Source organism: Saccostrea echinata, unplaced genomic scaffold (assembly GCF_033153115.1).
Source record: "Saccostrea echinata isolate AGI-Se365-2 ecotype Australia unplaced genomic scaffold, CSIRO_AGI_Sech_v1 ptg000007l, whole genome shotgun sequence".
Lineage (NCBI taxonomy): Eukaryota > Metazoa > Mollusca > Bivalvia > Ostreida > Ostreidae > Saccostrea > Saccostrea echinata.
This window is the reverse complement of record NW_026889756.1, coordinates 7,392,705-7,410,015: the sequence shown is the minus strand read 5'-3', so window position 1 is coordinate 7,410,015 and position 17,311 is coordinate 7,392,705. Positions and strand designations below refer to the sequence as shown.

General features: G+C 32.0%; 1 protein-coding gene across 1 annotated transcript in view; it reads left to right on the top strand.

Annotated features, from left to right (window-relative positions):
- The first annotated feature begins 1,708 nt into the window (after window positions 1-1,708).
- The window catches only part of LOC133180800 (uncharacterized), an 88,103-nt gene continuing 72,500 nt past the window's right edge, over window positions 1,709-17,311 (top strand). Inside the window, exons 1-2 of the mRNA XM_061315267.1 lie at window positions 1,709-1,741; window positions 1,846-1,945. Coding sequence (XP_061171251.1) covers window positions 1,709-1,741; window positions 1,846-1,945 — 133 coding nt within the window. The remainder of the gene's footprint in view (window positions 1,742-1,845; window positions 1,946-17,311) is intronic.

Below are 17,311 nucleotides of genomic sequence, written 5' to 3'. Positions count from 1 at the left end.
GACTCTAAATAACTGCCAAGTAGCATGAAAATCTGATAGATATGAAATAAATATGATGATTTTATAGTACTAAAGTCTTTGATTTTTCCATAATGATAAGCATTGATCATCAATTTGCTATATTCGGTCACAAATAGAGATATGAAATATTCCCTAATTGGCCTTCATGGACATTATAAATCATTTTCATGCAATTGGATTTGTAGGGATTGCCACACTCAATCAATATAAGAAGAAAATACATTCATTTATTCCCTCTTTCAAACCAATTACCTTGTGCTCATGTGTATGAAGGACTTTGGGTGAAAAATACTAAGTCCATTTTGATTTCTCATTTTCAGGTTTCTTACGATCATCAAAGAGATTTGATGAAATCTTTCATAAACCTTTAATTGGCATTTGCACCATGATAAGAATGTCACTAAATAATCAAAAATCATTGCACATCATCAAAATATTTCATAAAACATCATATTATACACTGCGACTAAAAGTAAATAGCTGATATTTCCCTTGTTAAAGCATGTATACCTTGTGGACTCTAAATAAACTGCCAAGTAGCATGAAAATCTGATAGATATGAAATGAATATGATGATTTCATTGGCACCATGATAAGAATGTCACTAAATAATCAATTATCATTGTACATCATCAAAATATATCATAAAACATCATATTATACACTGCGACTAAAAGTAAATAGCTGATATTTCCCTTTTTAAAGCATGTATACCTTGTGGACTCTAAATAACTGCCAAGTAGCATGAAAATCTGATTGATATGAAATGAATATAATGATATAAAAGTACTAGAGTCCCTGATTCTTCCATAATGAAAAGCATTTATCATCAATGTTCTCATATTCTGTCAGAAACAGACATATGAAATATTCCCTAATTGGCCTTCATGGACATCAAGAAACAAAATACTTTCATTATTTCCCTCTCTCAAACCAATTAGCTTGTGCTCCTGTGTATGAGGGACTTTGGGTGAAAAAACTAAGTCCATTTTGATTTCTCATTTTCAATTTATTTTCGAGACTATATTTTTTTTCTTCAGTTTGCATTTCTAGTTATTTTTAAGCAGCCTTTTAATGACTCAGCACTCTATCTCAAAGGATGGGGAACCAAATGGGTGATTGATTAATTTATTTCGGATCATATATATATTTTACAATTATTTTTACATATAAGTTCTACATATGTCAGTGTTTATAATTTGAACTATTGTTACACAATTTTAGTAATTCTAATAAGAACCTTTTTTCTCGGTTCCCCTTTAAAGGCCATTTGCTGAATTTGCACATGCGTACTTTTTTCTACATGTGTCCTCTCTGACTTTGGAAGAGAACTAAAAGCACGCCATTTTCGAAACGAGAATTTTTGGACGATTTTTTCGATTTGTTTTTAGCATATAACCTTCATATAAGCTTTTTATAAAAATTTTAGCAAATCATATACTCTATTTAGCTTTGCTTGAATTAATATATTTTATTCCGCTTCATTTTATATGCTTTTTTTTGGCTTTGCTTTGTGATTCTTGGATAGAACTTTGTTTTCTTTCGTTGGATATTTTCAGTGTGGTATTCACTCAAGGAATTTTATAAGGTAATTCTCTAATTCATTTTCTATTTCTCTCTTTCTTTCTCTCTTTCGCAAAACATACCGATTGACAATAATAACACATTAAAAATTTCATTATTTTAGATGGCTGGGAACAGAAGGAGGGCTCAACAAGATGTAAGTTTTAATCTCCTTTGCTTTGTTCAAAAGAGAAGCTAGTGATTTGATTGATTATTGTGGTTATACTTAATTGATTTTAACTCAGTTTCTATTCCAACTAGGTAATTCCATTTGACGTTGCGAGAGTTGATGCACTCAGCTTTATTCTCCGAAAAGAAGACAAACCAGGGTGTGCTGAGAAAGATGTAGACCCAATTATAGGTGAGAGAGAGAGAGAGAGAGAGAGAGAGAGAGAGAGAGAGAGAGAGAGAGAGAGAGAGAGAGAGAGGATTCATTTTAATTAAGGTCAGGCTGCCACACATATTTCTACTCCGAAAAATTAGTAGTTTTACTTAAAAAACAAGTACAGTTAAGCATATTTTGTGTTTTCAACTTTAGTACATATTTGTGTTTTCGTAGATAAACAAAGATTTTGATTTATTACAACAAAAAATATATGCTAGCATGATCTTCAATTATTTTTTTTAATTACCAATTAATTGAGGATTTTGAATTGGTAACAGTGAATTATAGAGGCATTAAACAAGTATCGGTAAATCTTTTTTAAAAAAATCTTACCTATAAATCAAACAACTATATCTAACATTATATAAAAGTGACAATGAATAGTATATCGCTGTTAATATTCCATGATTTGTATTTAGAAAAAAGAAATTTAAAAAACTTTCATGAAAAAATGAGATTGATCTAATGTACATATTCTTCGAATGATTATTGTTAAAAGACTTGATTTTCATTTTATTATTTTTTTTCACTGTTTTGTAAATATTCTTTGAATCAATATGACAAAAAAAATTACTCGTGTACATGATTGCCATGCGATTTCGATTTCCACTCTAACGTTCAACGTAGTCAGTAACCTTTGTTAAACGTGAAATAGGTCAGCTAATCTGAGTGTTTGGCTCAACACGTCTATGTGTCACATAAATTCTGAAGAAAAAAAATCTGAAGTTCGGATTTTCCACTTTGTACAAGCAGATGATAAAAAGCATCTGTTCATTAACCAAGACTTGCTTTCGATTTATGGAGAAATTGTTTTTAGAATGAAAGGTTAATTGCACTTATCATACAATAACTGCCTATGCATGTGTCAAAATAGTAATAAAGACTGTATTTGTTGAGAAATAAACATCTTTTCGTACTTGGGAGCATCAGCAAAGCTGTAACCTTTCAGCCTTTGAAATGATTGCATGTGGTTCTTTTTATTGATAGATCGATTGATTTTTATTTATCCAAATTTTTTTATCCACAAATAAAAGTGAATGGGATTGGGCAACAAGCAAAGCCTATTTTACCCTCTCCCTATAGATCGATCGATGAGTTTTCTGATGGCCAGTTAAGCTTGATTACTATTCGTTACTGTTATATTTCTATATTGCATTGTCTATATTTATCATCCTTAAGAACACTTATTACATTTAACAGTCAAAGATATTTTAAATAAAGCAAATGAATTTATCAAAAACAGATAAAGGCTAGAGAAAGAATTTCAAGATTACCCAGTTTTTACAGTGTATTTCTTTATTTTTTTTTAAATGTATGGAAAATGAAATATATGATAAAAGTTAAATGAATCAGTCATTGTTTTATAAGACGTTAGGATCTCATGAGGAAAGATAAAAAACACAGGTCTGTGTAGTACAAAGTCTATTCTGAAAGTATATTAGTCTAATATCAATCGCTTTTTTAACTTTTGTTTAATTCTACCAGGTTGAGCTATCTATTCTCATTCATTAGAAATAACAAGACTTTCAGTTATATTTGTTTTCACCTGTAAGTTATAAAAATATTATTTTTACATTTATGTGTGTTTACAAAAAAATTGTCTGCTTAGTTCCTCTAAATTTAAATTAACAAAAACGCAGTCGTTGTTCGGATTTTTTTTGCGAAATGTTTACATTTGCTTTGCAACCGTCTCTGTTAATTTCGAATCTGACTTAATTAATATGCAGAATGCTTGCACGCAAGGAAATATAATTGTTTTCGGAAGGCAATATAAATGTTTCCGGTGTTATATAAAGATATCCGGAATGACACAGCAGTTTCCCAGGGCAAATTGATGAAAATATCACATTTGTGACACAACGAGAAAAATTCATATGACCTAATTACACCTATATATAAGGAGTTCAAAAATATTTTTGGGCCAAACATTATTAAAAGCACCAAAAGGGTTTTTTTATGACTCAGGAAAAACACTTTTCTATCATCTCTGTATAACACTGATAGATATAAACTCAGTATGTGGATATCGCATTACATTACCAACATTTGATTTATCCGGCTTACTCCAGATCATTTGTTTGATATTTTTAACTTTTTATCTCAACATAATTGTCATCTGTGATTAATTCTTCTTTCATTTTTTTTAATACTAATATAATATGATTAATATCGCACCCATCTAACGTGGTCTGTTGCTTGACATGCTTATAAATGCATATTGCAAGGGAGTGAATGTTTTCATCATTGTCTAAAAAATTGTTGTCTATTCAAACGCACGCGTGGTGGGTGTGTCACACATTTAGTCTCACACAACTGTAAGCTTTCCTTAAAAGCTTGTCTGATGTGAAAAAAAGACTCGAAAATTTAAATATTTTAACCCAGCATCATCAACATGAATTATCTGAGGACTGGAAATAATCTTTTAAATTTAATAATCGAAATGATTATAATGGCAGTTGTTGCGTTAGATTCCAGACCGTTAATCTCATGGTTACGCTATGGAATATTCTGAAATGCCACCTTTCTAAATTGATTTATGCAAAATTTTCTGTGTTTCAAGAATGGAAAAAAAACTTCTTATCTCCTCCTTTATCATATTCAATGGAAATCCATTGCCTTTTTTCATTCTACGACTCCGGTCGTATTTTGAAGTGATAATACAAAGCTCGGCAGTAATAAAATAGTAAAGTTATAAGAAAGTAATGTTAAAAGTATGTAAATAAAATATTTTTGATAATGAATAATGGAATTGTAAATCCAATGTCCTTTTTAGAAAATTTCTAGCTTTGTTACTTGTTTTGACCCCCCCCCCCCCCCCGGATAGATATTGTTCATCTAAAGATAAAAACGTTTGAGGAGTTTACACAACTGCGATATGACTGACACAGGTGACTTGATGGCTCAAACTTCCACTCTTTATATATTTAGCTTCAGCTGAAAGTTAGTCTTTAATAAGGATTAATTCTCCTTCATTAATAACAAGGAAAATTTTTGATTTCTCCAACTCTCTATTTGTCAAAGGTCTTAATCTCTCAAAATCAAATTACAGTCCCTAATTGAATTGTCTGACTAAATTTGCCTTTGATATCTCAAAGTGGCTATGTGTACGGAGACTTGACATAGCTGAAATAGTGTATATGATCAACAAGTGTGCAAGAATGAAAAAATAAATGACATTAAGGGAAGTTATCAGTTCAACTTTTAATATATATCTTTATTTATTGAAACAAATATAAAGAAAATAATGCAGCCCTCATTTTTGCAAAGAAGTTGAAATAGTTTCCACCCAAACTCTGTGAAAATTGAAATAGTTTCCACCTAAACTCTGTGATCTGACGACATTGCCTGAGATCCACAATTCGTAGTCCACGACAATGACGGGCTAGTTCCATTATACCTAGTTCTGTATTTCCAAGACATCCATCAATGTTGACAATTTTTAGTTGGGAACATCCATGAGCAAGAGCATGGATTTCTTCGTAATAAACAGTTGACTCAATTTAGTCTCCAATACTTAGTTTTTGGATATTCTGTAAGCCAACAAAATGTGTTTACCAATGTTCAGTAAAAGTACTGATTTCTGATCTTGTAAAAATATCCCTTTTCTTTTCAAACAATCTTTTCAGAAGAGGGCACAGCTAGTTGATGATCTGGTTTATGTCCTCTGAAATGTTTGTACAGTTTAAAAGGATCAACTTCTTTTACTCCGTACCCACTTTTGCAGCAAAAAGAGTGATTACATAATCTTGTTATTAAAATTAAAAAGATTTAATAATTAAGGTTTCAAATAAAAATTAGTTACCTCTTAATTTCTTGGTGTCTTTTGAATAATAAATATACATGAACAAATTAGAAAGAAAAATAAATAGATCTAATAATTAAATTTTAAAAATTAGAGCTCCGATGGGAACAATTCCTGCAATGTTACAATGTGTTGAATCTCATTTGGTTGGTGTCTTCCTGTAAAAAATAAGCACTTTAGATAAAAATCAAAAAAAATCGGCCAATATAAATATAAATAAGTATGTATACCCCCTTTTCACAGCATCGTGTACATATGTCTATCTCTCCCATTCATTGTTATTTTTTTGGGGACGTTGTAGGGATTGTAAATCTTTATTCTGGTACTAATTAAAACATAATGGCATTAATCAAAAATGCGTGCAGTAGCAAATTACACTACTACTTAAATCAAAGCATGCCTCTTTTTGATGATTTTTATATTGCTATAAACGTGTATAAAGATTTTGTTAAAAAAATTAAAAATGAAATAATAAATTATGAAATAAATGACAGTCTGTGTAGTCATGGTGATAAAGAAATCAATCAAAATTAGTGGTTTCTTACATGGCTGGTATCTCAGGAGTATATAAGTATACATGAAGAAATTGTAAAGCAAAAATTAAATAGATAAAATATAAATAATTTTTTAAAAAGTAGATCCGTCATAGGGATTTCCTGCAATGTTAGACTGGATTTAATTGTATTTGATTGGTGTCTAGTTCTGTTATTCCAAGACATCCTTCAAGGTTTACAATTTTTAGTTGGGTGCATCCGTGAGCAAGAGCCTGGATTTCTTCGTCATTAACAGATGACTCACCCAAGTCCCCAATACTTTGTTTCTGGATATTCTATAAGCCGAAAAATATGTTTACAAATGTTTTCCAATGTTCAGTAAAAGTACTGATTTCCGCTCAATATTTTTCTATAAAAATGTTCCTTTTCTTTTCCAACAAATCTTTTCAGAAGAGTACACAGCTAGTTTAAGATCTGGTTTATGTGTTTTTATAATCTTGTGGTTCTATGTCAAAGTTAAAAGATTAAATAACTCAGGGGAAGGCAATATTGCATTTGGTAGTATTTCTTCTAAATCTTGCATCTTATTTCAAGGTCAAGATAAAATTCTTCAAGTGAAGTCAATGTTAAATTTGGCAGTGTGTCTTCTTATCTTCACATCTTAATTCATGCATTTTCAAGGACTTCAAATTCTGACATCTTTCAAAAATTGTTTCAAATTAAAATTACGTACCTCTTAATTTGATTGGTGTCTTTGAAATAATAAATATACATGAATAAAATATAAAGAAAAAAATAAATAGATATAATAACTAGATTTTAAAAATTAGAGCTCCGATGGGAACAATTCCTGCAATGGTACACTGTGTTGAATCTCATTTGGTTGGTGTCTTCCAGTAAAAAAGCGCTTGAGATAAAAGTCAAAATATCGGTCAATATAAATATGAATAATTATGTATACCCCCTTTCACAGAATCGTGTACATGGTTGGTATCTTTGGAGTATATAAGTATACATGAACAAAGTGTAAAGAAAAAAATAAACAGATGAAACATAAATAATTTTTTTCAAAAGTAGATCCCTCATAGGGATTTCCTGCAATGTTAGACTGGATTTGATTTTATTTGATTGGTGTCTAGTTCTTTTATTCCAAGATATCTATCAGAGTTGACAATTTTTAGTTGGGTACATCCGTGAGCAAGAGTCTGGATTCCTCCGTCATTAACAGATGACTCACTCCAGTCTCCATTACTTAGTTTCTGGATATACTGTAAGGTGACAAATATGTTTACAAATATGTTTTCCAATGTTCAGTAAAAGTACTGATCTCTGCTTTTATAAAAGTATTCCTTTTCTTTTCCGAGAAAAATCCTTTCAGAAGAGGGCACAGCTAGTTGATGATCTGGTTTATGTCCTCTGAAATGTTTGTACGTACAGTTGAAAAGGATCAACTTCTTTAACTCCATACCCACATTTGCAGCAGTAACCTTAAATTCTGACATTTTCAAAAATTGTTTCAAATAAAAATTACGTAGCTCTTAATTTGATTGGTGTCTTTTAAATAATAAATATACGAGTACATGAACAAAATAAAAAGAAAAAATTGGATAGATATAATTTTAAAAATAAATTCTCTGATGGGAACAATTCCTGCAATGTTACACTGTGTTGAATCTCATTTGGTTGGTGTCTTCTAATAAAAAAAAACCTTTCGGTAAAAATCAAAATATCGGTCAAAATAAGTATGTATACCCCCACAATAAGTATGTATACCCCCTTTTCACAGCTTCGTGTACATATATCTTTCACTTCCATTCATCGTTATTTTCTTTGGACGTTGTATGGATTGGACATCTTCATTCTTGTACTAATGAAAAAATCCCGGTATTAATCAAAAATGCGTGCAGTAATGCAGTAAAAAAATTAAACAAATACTTAAATCAAAGCATGCCCCTTTTTGGTTATTTTTATATTGCTATACAAAGATTATGTTAAAAAAATTGAAAATAAAATAATAAATAATGAAATAAATGAAAGCTTGTGTAGACGTAGAGATAAAGAAATCAATAAGAATTAGTGTTTCTTATTTGGTTAGTATCTTTTAAATAATAAGTATACATGAGTGAAATGTAAAGAAAAAATAAATAGATAATATAATTAAACTTAAAAAAAAAAATAGATCCCTGATGGGCACATTTCCTGCAATGTAAGACTGGATTTAATGTTATTTGATTAGTGTCTTTAACTTTAAATATATATCTTATTTTATTTATTGATTTAAAAAATAATGCAGCCCTCCTTTTTTGCAAAGAAATTTCAATAGTTTCTTCTATGTATGCTATCTACCTTAATTAGGTTTGCACAGCATTGTGTACACACACACGTCCATAGGACTTTTGCGAGAAGCACTGATTTTTACAGTTGACGGCTTACTGTGACATTTAAATCTGTGTAATGTACAGAATTGATAATAGATAAGAAAAAGCATTAATCGTGGTCATAGTTATGATTTTAGGGACATTAATAATATTTACCAATGCAAGACATGATTGGAGGTAGAATAAAATTACTTAAAATATCTTATTCATGAGAGATAGTATCTCTTTTATTTTCATTTTTTAAAGGAATGAAAGAAGTAAAAACATTTGGAAGGAAAACTTGACAGGGACTGGTCAAGGTTGGAAGGGGGTTGATGGTAGGATTGTTGCAGTTTATTTGTTTGTTTAAATGTTGTTTAACGTCCCTCTCGAGAATTTTTCACTCATACGGAGACGCCACCACTTGCCGGTGGAGAGCTGCAAATTGTGTCCTATGCTCGGCACTTACAGCCATTGAGCAGTGAGGGATCTTTTTCGTGCCAGCACCTACTGCGACACGGGACCTCGGTTTATACGGTCTCATCTGAAGGACTGGTCTCCACGTCCCACAGTGGGATTCGAACCTGCGATGTAAGGATCAACTCCTTACTTCGCGACTCTAGAGCAGACGCTCTAACCACTGCGCCACGCGGGCGACTTGTTGCAGTTTGTTTCCTTCCTAAACAACCTAATATGCGCTTTGAAATGGCCCATTAATTGTTAAGCTAAATATTTAAACCGCAAAAGAGCTTCCGTATATTTTCCTGGTGTAAAAGTAAGCCATCGATTGTATAAGTCAGCGCTTCTTGCAAAAGTCCATTAGTGTTACATGTATTCATGGTCATCTTTTTAGGCCGTTGTAGCGATGATGAATCGTCATTCTTGAATTAATGAAAAAAAAATCTTGTATTACTGAAATTTCGAAAAATGAGAAATAGTTCCAGCAGCGGGAATTTTATATTATTTTAATTTATTCAATTCTTAAGGTGATTTTTACGATATAAAAATTGTGCTTAAATGAATACTTTCTTAAGTCAATAGTGCAAAACCTGTCATTAAAAAGAGGAGAAAACTTGCTATACCCAGCCTTGACCAACTTCAACCAAAAGCCATTACCTTTGATTGTTTATTACTCCCAATTCCTCTTTCACTATATGAAAGTCGTGAGTTTCATGGCACTTCATAGTAAGATGTTTTAGTTTTGGTAATTTTTATGCTGGAATATATTTTTCAGGGTTGCTCAAGTCAGAGAATGTTTTCTATCAGTCGTATCTCCTGTTCCTTGTGAATGTTTTAGAAGTTTCATGAAATTTGACAATGAAGCATCAGAATAGACGAAACAGAGCTTTTAGATGAAAGCAGTTTATGTCCTCTCTTTAAAAAACACAAATGAGCCATTAAATCCCAAAGTATCAACATTCTCAAAATAAAATGTGCCGAAGATTAAATCTCAGAAGTAATTAAATTTAAAAATATATATATGAAAAGCGTGGGGAGACAAAATGCGTATAAAGATTCGTCAGCAATGAGCCTTCTTCTTGGATAGAATGAGATAAACTAATTGGTGCAGTACCTTACTTTCCTCATCGAGTACGTTAGGCATGTCTGATGGCCTACACAATTCCTCAAACACTTTCTTCCCCTCTCCACGTATTAGCAGAGGACAGGAAATCACATATGTATGTAGCTGGATCAGCATTCTATGATGTAGCATCCAGAACACAATCCTCATCTTCTGATCCTTAACAACAAGAAACCTATCATGCAGCGTATATTCCGTTCTTCTCAAACTTTTATGATTTATTAAGTATTTTTGGATTTAAGGCACTGTAACTCATACCCAGAAAATAAATTACATTTGAAATTATATCTTATGCATACCCATGTTGGGGAGAAGTTTATTTAACAACTTTTTTTTTGAGATATCAGTGTTGGAGATAATGAACTCAGTTGTGGTGAAATAATTTTCAGTCAAGTTTGTTTCCTCGGATGTACTTTGGTTCGATGATGCGAATGGAATTTCTGGAAATCTTTTTTCTTTGCTCAAAGCAAGTCCCTTTAGAGAGTGACAACCGCAAATTGGAATCTCTTGAACCTTCGACAGTTCATCACTAGTCAACTGAGCCCAAACTCTGTGATGTTACGACATTGCCTGAGATCCACAAAGCGTAGTCAACGACAATGAGGAGCTAGTTCCATAATACCAAGTTTTGTTATTCCAAAACATCCATCAGAGTTGACAATTTTTAGTTGGGTACATCCATGAGCAAGAGCCTGGATTCCTCCGTCATTAACAGATGACTCACTCCAGTCTGCAATACTTAGTTTCTGGATATTCTGTAAGCCGACAAATATGTTTACAAATGTGTTTTCCAATGTTCAGTAAAGGTACTGATTTCTGATCTTATGAAAATATTCCTTCCTTTTCTTTTCCAACAAATCTTTTCAGAAGAGGGCACAGCTAGTTGATGATCTGGTTTATGTCCTCTGAAAAGTTTGGACAGTTGAAAAGGATCAACTTCTTTAACTCCATACCCACATTGCAGCAGTAAGAATATTTTTATAATCTTGTGGTTCTATGTAAAAGTTAAAAAGATTTAATAATTCAGTTGAAGGCAATGATGCATTTCGTAGTACAGTAAAATCTGTCAAATCGACATGCACTGGGAGACGAATTTTGTGTTGTAATAGACAGGGTGTCGGATTGTACAGTGTAAAAAAACATGAAAATTAGAAAAATGGGAAAGAAATTATATTTCGAAATTCAAAGTGTGACGGATTGCACAGGTGTCGGATTAAACAGTTTTAATTGTATTTCTTTTAATCCTTGCATCTTATTTCAAGGTCAAGATTAAATTCTTCAAGTGAAGTCAATGTTGAATTTGGCAGTGTGTCTTCTTATCCTCATATCTTAATTCGTGCATTTTCAAGGACCTCAAATTATGACATCTTTCAAAAATTGTTTCAAATAAAAATTAGTTACCTCTTAATTTCTTGGTGTCTTTTAAATAACAAATATACATGAACAAATTAGAAAGAAAAATAAATAGATCTAATAATTAAATTTTAAAAATTAGAGCTCCGATGGGAACAATTCCTGCAATGTTACACTGTTGAATCTCATTTGGTTGGTGTCTTCCTGTAAAAAATAAGCACTTTAGATAAAAGTCAAAAAAATCGGTCAATATAAATATAAATAAGTATGTATACCCCCTTTTCACAGCATCGTGTACATATGTCTATCTCTCCCATTCATTGTTATTTTTTTGGGGACGTTGTAGGGATTGTAAATCTTTATTCTGGTATTAATTAAAACATAATGGCATTAATCAAAAATGCGTGCAGTAGCAAATTACACTACTACTTAAATCAAAGCATGTCCCTTTTTGATGATTTTTATATTGCTATAAACGTGTATAAAGATTTTGTTAAAAAAATTAAAAATGAAATAATAAATTATGAAATAAATGACAGTCTGTGTAGTCATGGTGATAAAGAAATCAATCAAAATTAGTGGTTTCTTACATGGCTGGTATCTCAGGAGTATATAAGTATACATGAAGAAATTGTAAAGCAAAAATTAAATAGATAAAATATAAATAATTTTTTAAAAAGTAGATCCGTCATAGGGATTTCCTGCAATGTTAGACTGGATTTAATTGTATTTGATTGGTGTCTAGTTCTGTTATTCCAAGACATCCTTCAAGGTTTACAATTTTTAGTTGGGTGCATCCGTGAGCAAGAGCCTGGATTTCAGATGACTCACCAAAGTCCCCAATTCTTTGTTTCTGGATATTCTATAAGCCGAAAAATATGTTTACAAATGTTTTCCAATGTTCAGTAAAAGTACTGATTTCCGCTCAATATTTTTCTATAAAAATGTTCCTTTTCTTTTCCAACAAATCTTTTCAGAAGAGTGCACAGCTAGTTTAAGATCTGGTTTATGTGTTTTTATAATCTTGTGGTTCTATGTCAAAGTTAAAAGATTAAATAACTCAGGGGAAGGCAATATTGCATTTGGTAGTATTTCTTCTAAATCTTGCATCTTATTTCAAGGTCAAGATAAAATTCTTCAAGTGAAGTCAATGTTAAATTTGGCAGTGTGTCTTCTTATCTTCACATCTTAATTCATGCATTTTCAAGGACTTCAAATTCTGACATCTTTCAAAAATTGTTTCAAATTAAAATTACGTACCTCTTAATTTGATTGGTGTCTTTGAAATAATAAATATACATGAATAAAATATAAAGAAAAAAATAAATAGATATAATAACTAGATTTTAAAAATTAGAGCTCCGATGGGAACAATTCCTGCAATGGTACACTGTGTTGAATCTCATTTGGTTGGTGTCTTCCAGTAAAAAAGCGCTTGAGATAAAAGTCAAAATATCGGTCAATATAAATATGAATAAGTATGTATACCCCCTTTCACAGAATCGTGTACATGGTTGGTATCTTTGGAGTATATAAGTATACATGAACAAAGTGTAAAGAAAAAAATAAACAGATGAAACATAAATAATTTTTTTCAAAAGTAGATCCCTCATAGGGATTTCCTGCAATGTTAGACTGGATTTGATTTTATTTGATTGGTGTCTAGTTCTGTTATTCCAAGATATCTATCAGAGTTGACAACTTTTAGTTGGGTACATCCGTGAGCAAGAGTCTGGATTCCTCCGTCATTAACAGATGACTCACTCCAGTCTCCATTACTTAGTTTCTGGATATACTGTAAGGTGACAAATATGTTTACAAATATGTTTTCCAATGTTCAGTAAAAGTACTGATCTCTGCTTTTATAAAAGTATTCCTTTTCTTTTCCGAGAAAAATCCTTTCAGAAGAGGGCACAGCTAGTTGATGATCTGGTTTATGTCCTCTGAAATGTTTGTACGTACAGTTGAAAAGGATCAACTTCTTTAACTCCATACCCACATTTGCAGCAGTAACCTTAAATTCTGACATCTTTCAAAAATTGTTTCAAATAAAAATTACGTAGCTCTTAATTTGATTGGTGTCTTTTAAATAATAAATATACGAGTACATGAACAAAATAAAAAGAAAAAATTGGATAGATATAATTTTAAAAATAAATTCTCTGATGGGAACAATTCCTGCAATGTTACACTGTGTTGAATCTCATTTGGTTGGTGTCTTCTAATAAAAAAAACCTTTCGGTAAAATCAAAATATCGGTCAAAATAAGTATGTATACCCCCACAATAAGTATGTATACCCCCTTTTCACAGCTTCGTGTACATATATCTTTCACTTCCATTCATCGTTATTTTCTTTGGACGTTGTATGGATTGGACATCTTCATTCTTGTACTAATGAAAAAATCCCGGTATTAATCAAAAATGCGTGCAGTAATGCAGTAAAAAAATTAAACAAATACTTAAATCAAAGCATGCCCCTTTTTGGTTATTTTTATATTGCTATACAAAGATTATGTTAAAAAAATTGAAAATAAAATAATAAATAATGAAATAAATGAAAGCTTGTGTAGACGTAGAGATAAAGAAATCAATAAGAATTAGTGTTTCTTATTTGGTTAGTATCTTTTAAATAATAAGTATACATGAGTGAAATGTAAAGAAAAAATAAATAGATAATATAATTAAACTTAAAAAAAAAAAATAGATCCCTGATGGGCACATTTCCTGCAATGTAAGACTGGATTTAATGTTATTTGATTAGTGTCTTTAACTTTAAATATATATCTTATTTTATTTATTGATTTAAAAAATAATGCAGCCCTCCTTTTTTGCAAAGAAATTTCAATAGTTTCTTCTATGTATGCTATCTACCTTAATTAGGTTTGCACAGCATTGTGTACACACACACGTCCATAGGACTTTTGCGAGAAGCACTGATTTTTACAGTTGACGGCTTACTGTGACATTTAAATCTGTGTAATGTACAGAATTGATAATAGATAAGAAAAAGCATTAATCGTGGTCATAGTTATGATTTTAGGGACATTAATAATATTTACCAATGCAAGACATGATTGGAGGTAGAATAAAATTACTTAAAATATCTTATTCATGAGAGATAGTATCTCTTTTATTTTCATTTTTTAAAGGAATGAAAGAAGTAAAAACATTTGGAAGGAAAACTTGACAGGGACTGGTCAAGGTTGGAAGGGGGTTGATGGTAGGATTGTTGCAGTTTATTTGTTTGTTTAAATGTTGTTTAACGTCCCTCTCGAGAATTTTTCACTCATACGGAGACGCCACCACTTGCCGGTGGAGAGCTGCAAATTGTGTCCTATGCTCGGCACTTACAGCCATTGAGCAGTGAGGGATCTTTTTCGTGCCAGCACCTACTGCGACACGGGACCTCGGTTTATACGGTCTCATCTGAAGGACTGGTCTCCACGTCCCACAGTGGGATTCGAACCTGCGATGTAAGGATCAACTCCTTACTTCGCGACTCTAGAGCAGACGCTCTAACCACTGCGCCACGCGGGCGACTTGTTGCAGTTTGTTTCCTTCCTAAACAACCTAATATGCGCTTTGAAATGGCCCATTAATTGTTAAGCTAAATATTTAAACCGCAAAAGAGCTTCCGTATATTTTCCTGGTGTAAAAGTAAGCCATCGATTGTATAAGTCAGCGCTTCTTGCAAAAGTCCATTAGTGTTACATGTATTCATGGTCATCTTTTTAGGCCGTTGTAGCGATGATGAATCGTCATTCTTGAATTAATGAAAAAAAAATCTTGTATTACTGAAATTTCGAAAAATGAGAAATAGTTCCAGCAGCGGGAATTTTATATTATTTTAATTTATTCAATTCTTAAGGTGATTTTTACGATATAAAAATTGTGCTTAAATGAATACTTTCTTAAGTCAATAGTGCAAAACCTGTCATTAAAAAGAGGAGAAAACTTGCTATACCCAGCCTTGACCAACTTCAACCAAAAGCCATTACCTTTGATTGTTTATTACTCCCAATTCCTCTTTCACTATATGAAAGTCGTGAGTTTCATGGCACTTCATAGTAAGATGTTTTAGTTTTGGTAATTTTTATGCTGGAATATATTTTTCAGGGTTGCTCAAGTCAGAGAGTGTTTTCTATCAGTCGTATCTCCTGTTCCTTGTGAATGTTTTAGAAGTTTCATGAAATTTGACAATGAAGCATCAGAATAGACGAAACAGAGCTTTTAGATGAAAGCAGTTTATGTCCTCTCTTTAAAAAACACAAATGAGCCATTAAATCCCAAAGTATCAACATTCTCAAAATAAAATGTGCCGAAGATTAAATCTCAGAAGTAATTAAATTTAAAAATATATATATGAAAAGCGTGGGGAGACAAAATGCGTATAAAGATTCGTCAGCAATGAGCCTTCTTCTTGGATAGAATGAGATAAACTAATTGGTGCAGTACCTTACTTTCCTCATCGAGTACGTTAGGCATGTCTGATGGCCTACACAATTCCTCAAACACTTTCTTCCCCTCTCCACGTATTAGCAGAGGACAGGAAATCACATATGTATGTAGCTGGATCAGCATTCTATGATGTAGCATCCAGAACACAATCCTCATCTTCTGATCCTTAACAACAAGAAACCTATCATGAAGCGTATATTCCGTTCTTCTCAAACTTTTATGATTTATTAAGTATTTTTGGATTTAAGGCACTGTAACTCATACCCAGAAAATAAATTACATTTGAAATTATATCTTATGCATACCCATGTTGGGGAGAAGTTTATTTAACAACTTTTTTTTTGAGATATCAGTGTTGGAGATAATGAACTCAGTTGTGGTGAAATAATTTTCAGTCAAGTTTGTTTCCTCGGATGTACTTTGGTTCGATGATGCGAATGGAATTTCTGGAAATCTTTTTTCTTTGCTCAAAGCAAGTCCCTTTAGAGAGTGACAACCGCAAATTGGAATCTCTTGAACCTTCGACAGTTCATCACTAGTCAACTGAGCCCAAACTCTGTGATGTTACGACATTGCCTGAGATCCACAAAGCGTAGTCAACGACAATGAGGAGCTAGTTCCATAATACCAAGTTTTGTTATTCCAAAAACATCCATCAGAGTTGACAATTTTTAGTTGGGTACATCCATGAGCAAGAGCCTGGATTCCTCCGTCATTAACAGATGACTCACTCCAGTCTGCAATACTTAGTTTCTGGATATTCTGTAAGCCGACAAATATGTTTACAAATGTGTTTTCCAATGTTCAGTAAAGGTACTGATTTCTGATCTTATGAAAATATTCCTTCCTTTTCTTTTCCAACAAATCTTTTCAGAAGAGGGCACAGCTAGTTGATGATCTGGTTTATGTCCTCTGAAAAGTTTGGACAGTTTAAAAGGATCAACTTCTTTAACTCCATACCCACATTGCAGCAGTAAGAATATTTTTATAATCTTGTGGTTCTATGTAAAAGTTAAAAAGATTTAATAATTCAGTTGAAGGCAATGATGCATTTCGTAGTACAGTAAAATCTGTCAAATCGACATGCACTGGGAGACGAATTTTGTGTTGTAATAGACAGGGTGTCGGATTGTACAGTGTAAAAAAACATGAAAATTAGAAAAATGGGAAAGAAATTATATTTCGAAATTCAAAGTGTGACGGATTGCACAGGTGTCGGATTAAACAGTTTTAATTGTATTTCTTTTAATCCTTGCATCTTATTTCAAGGTCAAGATTAAATTCTTCAAGTGAA